The sequence below is a fragment of the Erinaceus europaeus genome, chromosome 7 (genome assembly GCF_950295315.1).
Source record: "Erinaceus europaeus chromosome 7, mEriEur2.1, whole genome shotgun sequence".
Lineage (NCBI taxonomy): Eukaryota > Metazoa > Chordata > Mammalia > Eulipotyphla > Erinaceidae > Erinaceus > Erinaceus europaeus.
Window position 1 is genome coordinate 83,132,906 of NC_080168.1, and position 16,382 is coordinate 83,149,287.

The following is a 16,382-nucleotide window of genomic DNA, read 5'->3' on the forward strand; positions in this document are numbered from 1 at the left end:
AGTTCCCCCAGAACGCCATAGAAAGGGCAAGGGCAGAAGGAACTGCCTCCTGAAGTGGATTTTGCTCACAAGGAGGCAGCCTCAGTATACAAGCAATGTCTCCCAGCAGAAAGCTTCCTTTCTGAGATCTTTGGCCCAGAATGTTAGCAGGATGGGTTTACTTTCTGTAATGAATACAGCACAACTTGGACAGATGAACAGAGAAACAGAAACGGGCTGGGGAGGTTGTGGTGAGCCAGGCTTATCCAACTTAAGGCTTTCCTTCTTTCCTGCTCCTACTCCCTGCCAGCCAGCCCAGCAGAAGAAGGGGGGCCTTAGATCCCCCTCAGGCAGGGCCTCTGGGCGGGCACAGGTGTGTTTGGCAGGAACCAATACCAGCAGGCAGTGTACTAGTAGGCCCGGCCTTGATAGCCTCTCTATTTTCAGTTCTGCCAGTATCCATGCTGTGTAGGAACCACACACACCTCTTGGTGGGGTGTGAAGTGGGAGGGAGGGGCAACCTGAGCTAGGCCAGAGCCCTAAGAAATCAAGGCACTGTCTGCTCCCATAGTCGCTCTCAGAGTAGCCACTGCCCTTTGGGGTTCTCAGTCTCCAAGCAGTCCTCCTCTGGAGATGCCAGAGGCTCCAGTGCAAAGAGCTCCATGTCCCAGTGCATATCGTCTCCTGAGAAGCTGATGAGAATCTGCCTGGAGGTTCCCAGACTGGAAGGGAGAAAGGGGACAGAGGATTGGGCCTGGCTAGTCACACATAAGTAAGACCCATCCAGACAAGACCACCAGCTGCTCCCCCAGAGTTCTTCTTTTCCTTTTTTTAAAATAGAGACAGAAATTGAAAGAGAAAGACAGAGAGAAACCTGCAGAACTCCTTCACCATTCATGAAGTTTCCATCTTGGAGGTGAAGACCAGGTGCTTGAACTTAAGTCCTTATGCACTCAAAGTGCTTTTACGAGGCATGTGGTTAGAGTCCATTTTAACCTAGAAGGATAGTGATGGGTCCTGGCTTTAATATATCCAGTGCATGGTTCCTTTTAATGGGAAGAAAAATGCTACTTGGGTTACTGATATGGCTCACTTGGATAGTGGATTGCTTTGCTCTCTGTGTGAGTCAGGTTCAAGCCTTGCCCTTATCACATTGAAGGAAGCTTCAGTGTTGTGGTCTCCTTCACTCTCAGCCCATCTCTGCTCTTGCCTTTATCTGTGCCTCTGTCTCCAAGAAATAAGGAAAGGGAGAAAGGAAGACGGGCAGGAAGGGAAGTAGGACAGAAGGAATAAGGAAAGAAAAAAATGAAAAAGATGGAAAGAAGGAAGGAAAGATTCTCCACCTGCAGGGAGAAAGCTTTGTGAGTGGTGAAGCAGGATTGCAGTTGTCTCTCTCCCTCTCTGTCACACCCTTCCCTCTTGATATCTGGCTGTCTCTACGCAATAAATAAACATAATAAAAAAAGAGAAAGAAAGAGGGAAGGATGGAGAGAGAGAGAGAAAGAAAGAGAAAGAAGGAAAGAAAGAAAGAAAGAAAGAAAGGGAAAGAAAGAAAAAGAGAGAGAGGGAGAGAGAGTAAGAGGAAGAGAAGGAAGGAGGGAAGGAAGGGAGAGAGGGAGAAATAATGAGAAAGGAAAGGAAGGAAGGAAAGGAAGGAAGGAAGGAAGAAAGAAAGAAAGAAAGAAAGAAAGAAGGGAAGGGGAGGAAAAGAAAATTATACTTCAGAAATCTCTGGATCCATGATAATTAGATCTTTTAGGAAAGAAGGGCAGGTGGGTGAGCCTTATAAACCCTTCTGTTGTAAATGGCAAGAACTGCAGTGTGAGCAGGGCTGCTCAGAAGAGAGAACTTAATCCTCAGAATGAGGAGACCATGGGTATTCAGAAGTTGGAGAGGCGGGCCTGAGTGAGCAAGGTCGAGAAATACTGACAAGATGGTTAGAAGAGACCCAGACAGCAAAAAGTTTTCCCTGAGAGTCTGGCCAGTGCCTTCCTGAGGCAGAGCATTGAATTTGTTTCATACCAGTTTTCTCTTGGCACTGTACCCTCTTCAACCCCAAGCTCTCCTCAAGGACATAGAGCAGTGTGTGTCTGTGACACTGGGGGGAACTCAAAGCACAAGGACTAAATGGGCCAGACATAAAGGGAGATAGCTCACTGGGAAGGGTGTCTGTCTTGCTATGCATGGACTCAGGGTCTAGTTCCAGTATCCTAGGGGAGTCCCACAGCACCAGAGGAAGCTCTGGTATGATGGTGCCTCTCCCATCTTCCATTGTCTCAGTCTCTCTCTCTCTCTTCTTTTCTCTCTCTCTTCCCCCCCCCCCCAGTGTATATGAATGAAAAACTTGGCCTGCAAGCAGTGGATCACGTATGCAAAAGACCCTAGTAATATAAAGAAAACAAAAAATATATATAGAAGAGAGGCAGAACCAGAAATAAAAGGACAACTTGGAGTGGTGACAGCAAGGAACCAGGCTATAGAGTCTGAGCACAGATTATCAAACATTTCTAAGCCCCCTTCAAAGATGTACAAGAATAATTTAGCATGTAGTGTGGGGCTCAAGGCAGCTTAAGAACCCACCAGAGCCTGGAGGATGTGAGGCCACCCTGGCTGTACTATTTCACCCCAGTACTTACTTTTTCTTGCAGGCTTTGGGCTTAAATTTCAGGGTGTTTAAGGCCCCTTCCACAGCCTTTGGTAGATAAATGGGGTGCCGCTCCAGCCTCCTCTGCGTGCCCAGGGTCCTATACTCTCCATTCCTTTGGAACAGACCTTCAGCCGTGTGTAGAGCGAATGTAGCTGCATCCTCAGAGTGCCGGCGTGGTGCCCGCAGGATCCAGTTGGAGTGCAGGCTGTGCTCCCGGGAGCTGGTGGCCACTGGAAGAGAAGAGCAGACCCACCCAGGAGGGAGGACTCACCACTCCACTGGGAGCTGCCAAAGGCAACTCAAAGGACAGATTGGGCTGAGAGCTCACAGCAAGTATGGACACCTGCAGCACAGGACCAAGGGAGCAGCCAAGGGGAGGGCTGGCTATGCACTTATAGACTAGGGATGCAGTGGGCTGTTGGGCATCCATTGAAGATCAAGGCATTCCTCTGTGCATCTTGAGTTGGAAAGATGTCCATGATGTTAGGTGAAATTGGTAAGTGAACAGAGAGAATGACACCACAACAGAGAGCCTATTTTTGTTTTAAAAAATTAAGTGTGTGTTTGTATTGAGACCTCTTTGAAAGGATAGATACCAAAACATGAAGGAGGCTTATCATTATCATCATATTATTGTCATCATTATTTTAAGCCAGAGCATTGCTCAGTTCTGGCATATGATGGTGCCTGGGATTGAACCTGAGACCTCAGAGTCTTAGGCATGAAAGTCTTTTTGCATCACCATTAATGCTGTTTCCCTAACCCAACAATGACTATTATCACAGCCCATATTCTTTATTTCTTTCAACTTTAGTGTATTTATTTACTTTAGAATGAGCATATGTGTTCTTGCTGTTATCAGAGAAAACAAAATCCAAGTTATTTCTGTGTAAATATAACTAGAGGTGGCACTGGCATCCTTGTAGACTCTGCTGTCCTTTTATTGACATCCTTCATTTTCCAAACTGAATTCCAGGGAGAAGGATGTTTGTCAGACACAGAAGGCCTATAGCTACATAGCGGTGCTTTTCACCAGGAGGGTGAGTCAGTTTTATACCTTGGCCAAGATAAAAGCTTGGCCTTTAACCCTTAGTTCACCCCTCCCCAGCTATCTGTGCTGGATCTTGTGGGCACCTTAACCATGTCTTTTCATGGTTTCCACGTTGCCTTCCCTCAAGGAGCCTCACAAAAGCTCTTCCCTGCTCAGGCATGGCAAGTGAGCCACAGGAAGCAGTCTGAAGACATGGGTCTGATCTTGGAGAAGGGGCTGGGGACAGCAAAGCCAAGAGCATACCAGGGCCAGGCTGCGGCTGACATGGGCTTCCCCTTGGTTAGCAGGTGGGGTTCCTGGCAGTCTATGTATAAATGTGTTGTAGAGAGCTACTCACCCTCCTTGCACTATATTCCCTCTACCTGCTGGCAGGAGACAGGGCCAACACTTACCATCAAAGTCCACATCTTCACTCAGGGGCTCTGCTGAGGTCTCAGCTGCACGTGGCCACTTCTCTGTGTCCAGCTCAGCAATGATGGCATCAAAGAAGGCCATGGCCTCTGCCACATCCGCACTGAACTGCGAGTATTTCTTATTGGCTTTCTGTGGGAGGTGATAGGAAAATAGGAGGTGACCATTGCTCAGCTGGTCTCAGACCACGCTTGCACAAGTGAGCCAGAGCTGCCCAAAGGGGCCCAGTGGTACTGAGACTAATGGATAAGGAGCATATTTGCAGGGTTGAACAAGTAGACTTGAAGTAAGTGTCCTCTGAGAAGGAGGGTAGGAAGGACTCTGGAACCACAGTTACTGCATGCCCTTGGACTGCCAATTATCTCAAGGAGGAGGAGAGAACAGAGGGCAAGGCCAACCCCTTCCTCAAGTACTGCTAGTCACCACTGGACAAATACTGAGTCTTCCCTTGGCTTTGATCCCCACTGGGAAACACCCAAGGAGAAGACCAAGAAGATTGCTCAGTTCTTTAAGGACAGGCAGGAAGAGAAGGCAAGGCACTCAAAAATGCTCTGTAAACATTGTTAGTGCCCACAGTGACAAAATCTGGGGTCAAGTCGTGGAAAAGACTGAAGAGAAAAAGGTGTGACTATTTGAAAAATAAAAGGGAACAGTAAAATATAAAGTTACAAACTTTATCATCCAGGCTACCCACACCCCTTCTTCCCAATTTTGCTCCTCATCCTCTTTACAAGAAACCACACCTGGGACTGATACCACAGAATTCCCAGCATGAGGTAGGATTTAGTGGAGAACTCACAGTGAGAGGCACAGAGTCAGCAGCAGGAGAGATAAATGACGCTTGAGGATTCAGGGAAAATAGAAGCAGCAAATTTGGTATATGTTAACTTAGGGGATTTTGAGCACATATAAAGCTCTTTGATTTTGTATGGACACTGAAAATGAGATGGTACTGAAAAGGACTGATTATCCAGTGGAGAAGCAATTATAGAAGCCAGACCTCCCACCTTCTGCACCCCATAAAGATCTTTGGTCCATACTCCCAGAGGGATAAAGAATAGGGAAGTTTCCAGTGAAGAGGGTGGGATACAGAACTCTGCTGTTGGGAATTGTATGGAATTGTACCCCTATTATCTTACAATCTTGTTAATCATTATTAAATCACTAATAAAACATTTACAAAATGACTATAATTAAATTACAGACTGGCATGATGAGAAAGGAATGTCATAGATAGATCTGAACACTGTTTAAGTGAAATGTGTGTTATATACCACTAGAAATGGATTATACAGCTAGAAAATATTTTTGGATGGGGGCTGGGTGTTGGCACACTTGTTCAAGTGCACACAGTACTGTGATCAATGACCGGCACAAGGATCCTGGTTCAAGCCCTCTCTCCCCTGGCTCCCCACCTACAAAGTTGGGGAGGTCACTTCACAAGTGGTGGAGCTGTTCTGCAGGTGTCTTATCTCTCTCTCTCTCTCTCTCTCTCTCTCTCTGTCTATCTGTCTCCCCTCTCCTTTCAATTTTTCTCTGTCCTATCCAATAAAATAGAAAAAAATGGCCTCTAGGAGCAGTGGGTTCATAGTGCTGACATGGAGCTCCAGCAATAACCCTGGAGGCAAAATGAAAAAAAAATTCAAATACTTTTTTCCTTTTCTATTTGCAAAGATTTTTCTTAGAAAAATAACCAAAGAGTCACAGCATACTCCTGAATCTTGTTTGTTAAAAGTAGGAAACTATCTACATGTGAACATTCTCTCTCTCTCTCTCTCTCTCTCTCTCTCTCTCTCTCTCTCTCTCTCCTTCTCCCCAGCAAACAAAAGTAGGGAATCTCACTGGTAGGCAAAACAAGAGAGAGTCCCTGAAAGAAAACTTCCTCTAAACAGTGGGATGGCACTAAAGAATACTGAGAAGTGCTCTGTTTATCCAGGTCATCATGTGAATATGAGCTCTGCTCTACTCTACTCCCTGCAGCCCAGTGCTGCCCTGTCTCTCCTTGCAGGTGTTGTGCTCCCATAGATGCTGGGTTGGTTGGTCTCCTTGAAAACTCAGCTCTCTGATGAGTTTCGAAATGTTCACAAGCTTGCAATATAACTGGAATTTGTTGTTATTGGCGTAAGGATGGGAGCTGTGTCCTTTTTTTGCTCTCTGTATCCTGAGCTGAAACTAATAGCCTCACCAATTCAAGTGGAAAGTGTACGTTTTATATTTAAATTATTTAATTTGCATTTATTTCTATTTTACACTTAAATTCTTGATCCTCTAAAGCAGTTACAAAATTACTTATTTCACCCTATTATATACAGAAATCTGGAAACAAGGACACCAACATTATTAAGTCTACTAAATATAGTTTAAGGAGAGTATATGTGTGTATCCGTGTGTGTGTGTGTGTGTGTGTATGTTCATTGGCATCCATAACCTTTTAATTTTGAGACATGCTTAATTATCTTAAGTATCTTAGGCTTTTGTTGGTCTTCATCTTTAGGGATCACTTTTTTTGTTCCACTTTAATTCAGTACTTTAATAATACATAAACAGCAGGCATGGGGCCTGGGCCACCCAACAGTGAGCTAGCTACCTATCACACCAACCTCTTCTCCTTGTTTGTTTCTTTCCCCTTCTATCTTTACAGGTCTTTTGTTTCTCTTTCCATCATTTCTTTTTAAAAAGATAAGCAAGCATCTCTGTATGTCAGTTTAAATGTATACTCCCCTGGCCTGTCTTCATCATTGTTTTCAACAGAAGGCAGCACCCACAGCACCACCTGTGGGCCCCTCTCCCCCAACATCTTCAGCAACTCCCCAGGCCCTTAGTGCCTACAAGTCTCCCCTCTGCAGATGTTGACAGAACAGACAACACCCCAGCTAGACAGACCCAAAAGGGACTACTCAAGTCCTACTTTACATGCATGTTGACTTCGATTTTTTCTGCCTCCCCACAACTTCTGTGTGTTTTTTGTTGCTGTGTTTGCTTCCTTGCTTGTTTTTGTTTTCCTCCTCCCTGGATATTTGTAGTCTTTAGTAAAGAGCATGAACACCAAGATCTGCATAATTGAGGCTCAGGGCTCAGGCTGATATCAGAGGGAACTTTATAAATTAGTGACTGTATAAAACAGGGCACCAGTCATCTGGGTGAGATCCAGAAGAGCCTTCGCTCAACTCAGAATTACAGGGTAAAGGGGATAGCTTCCCTCCTAATTTTATTCTTCTCCCCACCACCTTATTTATTTTTTTGCCACCAGGGTTATTGCTGGAACTCTGTGCCTGTACAACTCTACTGCTTCTAGTAGCCTTTTATTTTTTCCCTTTTTATTTCTGTTTTTGGTAGAATAAGAGATGAGAAAGAGAGAAAATGCCATAGAGAGAGAAAGAGAAGCACCAGAATCATTTGAAAAGTGTCTTTGCATGTAGAGACCAGGGGCTTGAACTTTCTCACAGGCTAATGTGTGTGATCTATCAGGTACACATCCTCCTGGACCTTTGACTTTATACAAATTGGAACTCTTCATGTAATTCTTCGGAAGAATTGAGTGTAATGCAGCCTGCTTCCTCTTGCACCTGGCCAGGACTGACTTTCAGAGGACTCAGATTCCTCCAGCCCTCCAGCAGCTCTCACGAGAAGGAGCTTTCTCAGAGCATCTGTATTGCATTGCTGACTCCACTCCAGTTTGCTCTGCACACTTGACCTCTGGTGAGTGGCCTTAGAGTTATCATTTTCCAGGTCTCCTACCTCACTCCCTCAAACCAGACCTGACTCTCAGATTACTTTTCCCAGATGGAACCTTTTGCAATTTTCCAAACCAAACTCCATTGGGTTTCTCATGTTAATCTATGAACCACCCCCACTCCCCTGGGTAGTTTATGACTTTTTTCATGTTATTTCCTGCCAGCCCTGTGTGCCCTGAGGGGACCTAGACTTTCACCTTCTGCCATCCACCCACTTCCTTCTGGTCTGTCAGTATTTGCCTTTGGAAGACATCTGGGTGCCACAAAGTCAATTTCCAGCAGCAGACTAATATTTTGTTGGGGTCTGGGTAGGGTAACATTCTAAACCACCTATTTGGCAGTTCCCGCAACCCACCTCAGCCAACTCATAACTCCCTCCTCTCTGGAATGTCCTGCTCTGCTTGTGTGGACAGTCCACCACAGCCTGTTGAATTATATGATAGAGAGCTCCACACTTAGCCCGTGGTCTTCACTCAACCTGTCCCTTGTGATAGCTTTGGCAAATAACACTCAAAAAAAGATCCGGCACTTTTGATAGATTCTCACTGGAATTCACTGTATACAGGAAACTAGTGTGCAATCTGCCTAACTCCCAGTATTCTGGCTGTGATTAGGAGCCTCAACATACCAGAGTGGTTCAGGCAGTGGTGCTGAGAATTGCAGTTTCAGGTGTTGGGCTGCAGGTGGGACGGACAGATTGGCTTGTTAAGGATGAATGTTAGACATCTCTTGTGCTGCCTTACACAGAGTAATACCCATGTTTTGGGTAGATGAATGTGCCCTATATACACGCCCTTACCTAATTTTTACATTTAACTAGTTTCCATGATGATAATGTGTACTTTTGGATTCAGTGTGGCAAATTTAATAACTCAGTATTAATTTTTTATGGAGTAATGAAAAAACACCCCACCCCCACCCAGTTAGTCCCCATGAGCTAAACAAACCTAGAAGTCTGAGTGTCAGTATTGATGGTAAAACATCTGGGGTCAGTTGTGAAGTTTGTCCAGACTGAGAGAATGAGTATTTCTCCTTGGTTTACTCATTTAGGGAAATTAGCTGAAAAACAGCTCACATTCATCAACAAACAATTTAATATCATCAAAGAGCATTTCTAAAATGAACTTTTTTTTTTTAAAGCAAAACACTGTTCAGCACTGGTTTACAGTCGTGCTGGGGATTGAACCTGGGATCTTGAAGCCTCAGACATGAAAGCCTTTTTGCATAACCACTATGCTTCAAAGATAGATTGGAGAGTGGTGTCAGGAATAATCTGTTATCTATCATTATCATACCGCCCATCATCGCAGGCAATACTCTATCAAGCATAACGGAATATTTTTTGTAGCTCATACTGGATTTTTACTGCCTTTCAGCTCTGCCAACCAGATATAAACTAAATGATAGGGACCCTGGAGTAGCTGATGCTCATGCAAACTCTACATCCCACTGTCACCATATTTGCAGAAAGTCTTGCACAGTGATTAGAAAAATAATTCCCAGTGATGTAAACAGAATTGGAGTCTGCTTCCCATTTCACATGCAGCTGACATTAGGATTATTTGAGACCTGCTTAGATGAATTGGAGTCACACCCCTCAGCTGCAGAGGATAAGAACTTTCTATTTTTGTACTTATTTTTATGAATAAGGATTAGATGGCCTTACTAGAAAATTGATTCTGAAAGCTCACTATGTCAGGATAAAACTATTTTAAAGAAAAAAAATCACTTTTGGTAGGTGTTCTGCAGAATCCTACTAGTCCATTCTTTCTACACTTTTATTCTCTCTCTCTCTCTCTCGCCACTGAAGTCGTTGCTGCAAGTACCACACCACTGTTTAATGGATATGAGCTTTCTGTTTGCAATGATAAAAACGTCTTTGAAATATACTCATAATAAAGGCCACACAAAATTGTGATTATACTTAATACCACTTAAGTGTTCTTAAAATGGTAATTTTCAAAAGTTCAGGATCTTACTTAAAAATTGTTTTACATTTTGAGAAATAAATGTCTAATATTTTACAAAAAACATCCTCCTAGTTCCTAGATGAAATATTCCTAGAGTCTTTAAAAATACATTTAAGAAATACATTTTCAGGCCAGCAAGATAAATCACCTGGATAGTGTGCTTAATTTATCATGCATGAAATATAGGTTCATCTCCAGCCCCTACCATGCAGGAGGAAGCTTCAATGCTGTGGTACAGTACTCTCTGCAAGGTAACAAAATAGGTGTCCAACATTCATCCTTAACAACCCAGTCTGTCTCCCTCCCCCATCCCCTACCCCCTGAGGCCTGAAGCTACAACTCTCTCTCTCCCTTTGTCTCTCTCTTTCTTCCACTGTCTCTGTCTACTTAAAGAAGAAAAGAAAATAATTTTCTAGTATACCAATAATATACTTTCATAAAGAGTCTTAAAAATATTAATTAAAGACTACTAGTCTTTGGATGAATCTCTATAGATTCATATAAATGAGTGGAAGTCTTGTGTTTCTAGTTATTATTTGACAACTAATAATTTGAAAAGTATTCAGTGTTAAATATATGTCTTAGAAGAAATTTATGTAAAATCAGTCAATTAAATGCACTTAATTTTCTAGGAACTCATTAACAGTAATAATCGTTGCTACCCATAATCTAGAGGCACACATATATATCCATGTTGGAAATGGCTGCTCATATGCTATATTTATTTTACCACATAGTCAAATGGATGATAAAAATAATGACGTCACTTGTGACTTTAGTTTGTATGTCTATGGTGGGAAATGATACTAGACCCCCTTTTATGTGCTGATTATCCATCTTAGTTCTTTGGTGAGATGTTTGTTTAAGTTTTTTCTTCACTTTTATTAGGTCACTTGTCAATTTTGATGGTTAGAGCTCTTCATATATTGTGGATACAAGTTCTTTGTCAGATCCATGTATTGAGAGCAATATTTGAAATTGGGAATAGTAATGAGGACAGTTTTCAGGTAGATAAGGAGGCCTGTTTCTGACTGAAATACCGAATTCACTCTGCTCTTTTACAAACAAATCTGTGATTATTTGTTCAAATGTCTCCTTGATTTAACTTTCTTTTTTCTGTGAAATAGGAAGTAAATTTGGACATTTGGAGAATTTGGGGGACTAATTGCTATTTTATTCTGTTATTGTGTGGTTTACCTCAGATATTTTCTAACCTGATCTGTAAAGTACCTGTGAAGTATTTGTAGCAATGCTTACATCCCTTGTATATATTCCTAGTGTTGATTGAGAAGGACAGAAGTCAGTAGTACAAGACCAACATCAGTGTTTCACTGTTATGGAGACAGAGTACTGAAGGAGTCAGAGGGAGCCATGTGAAGAGAGATACTGACATGGATGGGCTGGGGAGAGCATTTTGCTCATGGTTTGTGGAGAGGAAGCCTCTCAGCATCACATCTGGTCACACTTCCAGTCCAGCTCTCTCCCAGGAAATAGGAGATGTGCGTTGGCCACACATCCCTTATCAGAGATCTCTGCCCTAGCACAGAATCTATGCCAGGAAGGAGGCTGGCATCTCTCTACTCTCTGACCCAGAAGTGCAGGATAAACCAGTCTCTTTGCCTTGTCCTGAAGCATACAGTCCCACATCAGAGATGCTCTAAAGGCATACAGTGTGTTTTCCAATTGTAAGTAATTATGGAGACAATGACAAGAGTGTGAGTTCTGGCACAATACAGGCTGGTTAAAACCTGGCTTTCCAAGCTTTCAAATGGCTCAAACCATGCTGTGGTGTCTCTCCCTCCACCACACCCTGCCCCTGCCTCTGCCTTTCCCCATCTCTTGCCCTCAATCTAGAGGAAAGAAGGGGGGGGGGGAAGGCTGTCGAAAGTAATGGAGTCATGCAGGCATGGGGCCTCAGTAATTCCTGTGGTGGAGAAAAAAAAAAAGTCTGACTCATTAGTGCACAGCCCTCCACAAGTTGCTTAAAGTCTTGGAGCCCCTATTTTCTCATTTGTAGAGTTGGAATATGAGTTGATACTTTGGGGTTGGAGGACAGCTAGAATCAGGAGTCATTGTTCATAGCTCCTGGACTGCAGCACAGGTGGGAGGAGCAGTGTGTGGTGACTTCTCTGCTGGCAGGAATGTCTGTGTGCCCAGAACTATTGTTATCAGTGTGCTGGGCAATCAGCTTTGTCCCATAGGTTTCCAGACTGTGCTCCAGAACAGATCCTTTGTAGTCGTGGTGTCCTTTTGCCAGATGAACATTTATGGTGGGTATTCTGGTCTTTGAGCATCAAAACAAGTCCCAGATAGCAGCTGCTGCCCAAAAGTGATCCCCAAATCTTCAGGGATGGGTTTTGGGTTTTGTTTTATTTGGTTTTGTTTGGTTTGCTTTATTTGATGATTAAGTGCTGGCAGAAGGTGTGTCTCACTCATTTCTGCAGCGACCTGTTATTCTGAGAACAGAGCAGATTGTCACAGGACTTGGGTAGGAATCCCAGCATTTGGGGTTCCAGGGGGCTCCCTACACTCACCCTAGAATCACTTTACTTCTACCTTGTTCTCACATCCTCCTCCCACTGACCAATAGTGTGCCCTCCTGGGTTCTTGGCCTCTCCAGGAGGCTGAGGTAACAGACATTTAGCACCCTGGTGTAGCACATCTTTGATACTGCTAGCAGATCTTGGTCAGCCATGGCTTATGGAATAAACTTAGTATATCATGACTGACACTTGATAATAATACAATAATAATAATAATAATAATAATAATAATAGTAATGTAGAGTACTTTTTAAAGCATCAGCTACAGAACAGAAATACATCTTTTCATGAAATTTTTGGCTGTATGTTTGGGAAAATTAGGTCAGTATCTAAAGCAGACTTCTTATTGTGGGTGGAAAGCAAAATATTTCAGAAGACATTATCTTTCCTAAAGGAGGGACAGACAGAAGCGTGAGTTCTGTGGCCCAGGGAGGGGCTGGTACATCTGGAGGACCTGAGTGCCCGCCCTTAACAGCTACTCACTCCCTTCATGGAGGCCAGATCTTGGGCTGATACCTCCCAGGCTCCCCCATTGTCAACAGTGTCTCCTGGAGGTGTCTGAGTTCCAGGTAGCCTTCCTGTAGCCTCTGCCATCCAGACACAACCAGGGCTGGTGGCTCTGTGTCTCACCCTCCCTCTGAGTCCTGTTTACATAGTTGAACAATTAGAGCAGCAGGGAGGAAGGGATACAAGTTTTCCCAAGAGGGGACTCCATCTTGCAGGAAAATACAGCACTTAGAGGGATTTTTTTTTTTAATTTCAATTAATATCTAAAGATGTGGATTACAGTTCATGTCTTATTGCCCATTGGGGATTTGTGCACCTGTAATTCCACTGCTACTGGCAGACTATTTTTGTTGTTGTTTTAAATTTCAAATAGAAAGGAAGAGAAATGTAAAAGAGAGACACCCCAGTACTACTCCACCACTCATAGACCTTGCCCTGGTGCCATCGCGGTACTCCTTTGTGGTGACAGGGGCTCAAACACAGGTTTTGTGGATGGCAGATTGTGTGCTCTATCTATCTATCTATCTATCTATCTATCTATCTATCTATCTATCTATCTATCTCCCAGGCCCTCAGAGGGCATTAAACCAGAGTCTCGATCCCCAGGGTTCTCAAGTGGAATAGGGTCACAGACATCAACTCATTGAGGTGGCCCTGAGAGACCATGCACAGGGGCCTTCACTGACCACTGCCAGGTCCGCACTGAGACCTAAGTAGAGCCCTGTGCACAGGCCCCCACACAGCCTGGTCTGGAGGTGAATGATAATTCACACTGCTCCACCTGAGTTAAGAGGCAGGTGACCATCGCCTGCCATGGGAGACTGAGCTCTGGAGACCCGCTAGGAGGTCAGGTGACCTTCGGGAGACTTACTCAGCTGACAGGACCATCATGGAGCTGGCAGGATGGAGAGACAGACAGGGACTCCCCTGTAGGTGGGGAGCCAGGGCTCGAACTGGGAATCTTACGCTGGTCCTTGCGCTTTGCGCCACATGAGCTTAACCCACTGCGCTACCCCCCGACTCCCTACATTTATTTTTTAATGTAAGGAGATAGGCTAGTAGATGTACTGGCGTCCTGGTGTGTTGGGGTGGGGAGGCTCCCCCTGGCTCTGCCAGCAGTGCCAAGATGCTCAGAGAAACAGCACAGGGGTGCTGTGCTGGGCCTACATGCTTTCCTCTTTTTATCACCTCTGCTCAGAGCCTGAGTGTCCTGCACAGCTGCTGTGTAGCCTCTCTTCAGAGGCTACACCCTAACCCCCCAAACACCCACATCCCAGTACAGATGTTCCCCTAGCATGTGGCTCACATAGGACTAAGTCCCTAGATGTCTGACAGCATCTAGTTCACAGGAAGATTTCACTGTTCTCTTCTCAGATAGTTTTAGATGAAATAACAAATAGAACAGTGATCTGTTAAGTGCATATTTGCTGGCTGGGAGAGGTAGCATGGCACCAGCCTTACATGTACAGACACCACCGCCATATGGGGTGTGCACTGGCACTGGTGCAAGTTTAGTGCTGCTGGATCTCTGAATGAATGAAAGAAAAAGTCAACTCGGAGAAGTCAAATCAGAACATGTGTGAGGCCTCGGTGACAATAAGAAAAAAGTGGGGGGTTTGGGGAGGGGCTGGACTTGGTGTACTGCACCAAAATAAAAGACTATGAGGTGGGGGGATTCAGGTCCTAGAACATGATGGGAGAGGACCTAGTGGGGGTTGCATTGTTATGTGGAAAACTGGGAAAAGTTTTGCATGTACAAATTATTGTATTTACTGTTGGCAGTAAAACATTAATCCCTAAATAAAGAAATAAAGGGGAAAAAAAGGTAGGGGAGATGATTTGCTATCACTCAGACTCAACCATTATCTCATTCCTAAGTGGGCCCTGAGGTCTGATAGCAGAGGCCTTTCCCACACAACCCCTTAGGAACATTTGCCGAGGCCACATGGGACTGGCCACACTTTACTGGTCCTGAGAAATGAGAATAATTGTTCCAAATGTGCCCATTCATTAAGTGGGGGCAGATGGGAAGAAGGAGACTAAGACTGGAGGTTCAGATAGGCACAGGAGTGGCTGGGGACTTGGCATGTGCAAGGCTCCTGGTTTGTTCCTTGGCACAGCATTTGCCAGAATGATGCATTGGTGCCCTCCTCATTTTTCCCCTTCTCTCATAAAATAAACCTTTAAAAAGTAAACAGGCATGGGGCTGGGTGGTAGCACACCCAGATGAGCACACATGTTACCATGGGTTCAAGCCCCAGATCCCTACCTGTAGGAGGAAGCTTCACAAGTGATGAAGCAGTGTTGTAGGTCTCTAGCTCTCTTTCCCCCTCCCCTCTCAATTTCTGTTTGTCCTATCAAAGAAAAGAAAGGGGAAAAAAAAAAGCTACCAGGGCAGGTGGATCCATCATGTAGGCACCCACCATGTCCCAGTGATAATCCTGGTGACAAAAAACCCACGTGTTAAAAAAAATAAAACCAGGGGCCAGGTGGTAGTGCACATTACTATGTGCAAGGACCTGGGTTCGAGCCCCCAATCCCTACCCGAGGGGGGAAGCTTTACAAGTGATAAAGTAGGGCTACAGGTGTCTCTCTGTCTCACTCTTTATCACCCCCTTCCCTCTTGATTTCTGGCTGTCTCTATCTAATAAAAAAATTAAAAAAAAAAAAGAAAGAAAACCAGGCATGCATGGCTCCTGAGAATGCTGTCATATTGCCTGTACCCAGGCAGCACTCACCTTCGTCTCTTTGGAGATGTGCTGGACCAGGGCCTTTTTGGCCCCCTTGGAGGACTTGGAGGAGGTGGAGGATGCACCGTGGCTGTGGTGGGCCTTCAGTTCACTGAGGCTCTTGAGGTACTTCTTCCGCAGTGCCAGCAGCTCCTGCAGGTACTGCAGACAGTCCTGGGTGCGGGAGTACATCCAGGCGCGGTCCCCCTCCTGCTGCAGGTAGTACAGGCTGGTGTCCATGCTGCTGGTGCTCCGGTATTTCTTCAGCGACTCACTGAACTTCTCCCCGTGGTCCCCCACCACGTACATGGAACTGCTGCGAATCAGCCTCACACCTGAGCCAGCCCTGTCGTAGTAAGGGCTCTTAGCCACCTCCACCTTCCTCTGTGGGCTGGTGTGGAAGACTGAGTGCAGCTTTCTGAACATAGTGCTCAATTTCCCCAGTGGGCCCCTTCCAGCTTCTGGCAGTGCCACGCCACTTGATCTGGGGGGAGTGGAGGAGCCAGCATCCAGGCCTTTGCTCCTGCCTTTCCGAGGCCTCAGCTCTGGGAGCCTGGGCTGGGTCAAGCAGGCAGCCTGGGCATGTCTGTGGGGGGCTGCTCACCTGTAGCAGCCAAGGTGCCTCAAACCACCAGTGGGAAAAAGGCCCCACACTGCAGGCTCAGGAACGAGCACCCGGGCTGGCTTGGTACAGACACCTCACTCTTCCATCCAGCCCCCTCAGCTGGGGACAGCTTGCCAGTGCCTTTTCTGCTCAGGACTTTTCTTTCCTTGCCATTTCCCACTTCTTGCTCAGGATGACTTGATCTTG

At 45.1% G+C, this 16,382-nt stretch overlaps 1 protein-coding gene across 1 annotated transcript; it reads right to left on the reverse strand.

Annotated features, from left to right (window-relative positions):
- Positions 1 to 556: 556 nt before the first annotated feature.
- On the reverse strand, positions 557 to 15,997 carry C7H13orf42 (chromosome 7 C13orf42 homolog). The gene is made up of 4 exons (XM_060193458.1): positions 15,581 to 15,997; positions 4,070 to 4,220; positions 2,616 to 2,856; positions 557 to 701 (listed from the first exon to the last, which is right to left on the reverse strand). The coding sequence occupies exons 1-4, from the start codon at positions 15,995 to 15,997 to the stop codon at positions 557 to 559; spliced, it is 954 nt and encodes a 317-aa protein (XP_060049441.1).
- Positions 15,998 to 16,382: the final 385 nt, after the last annotated feature.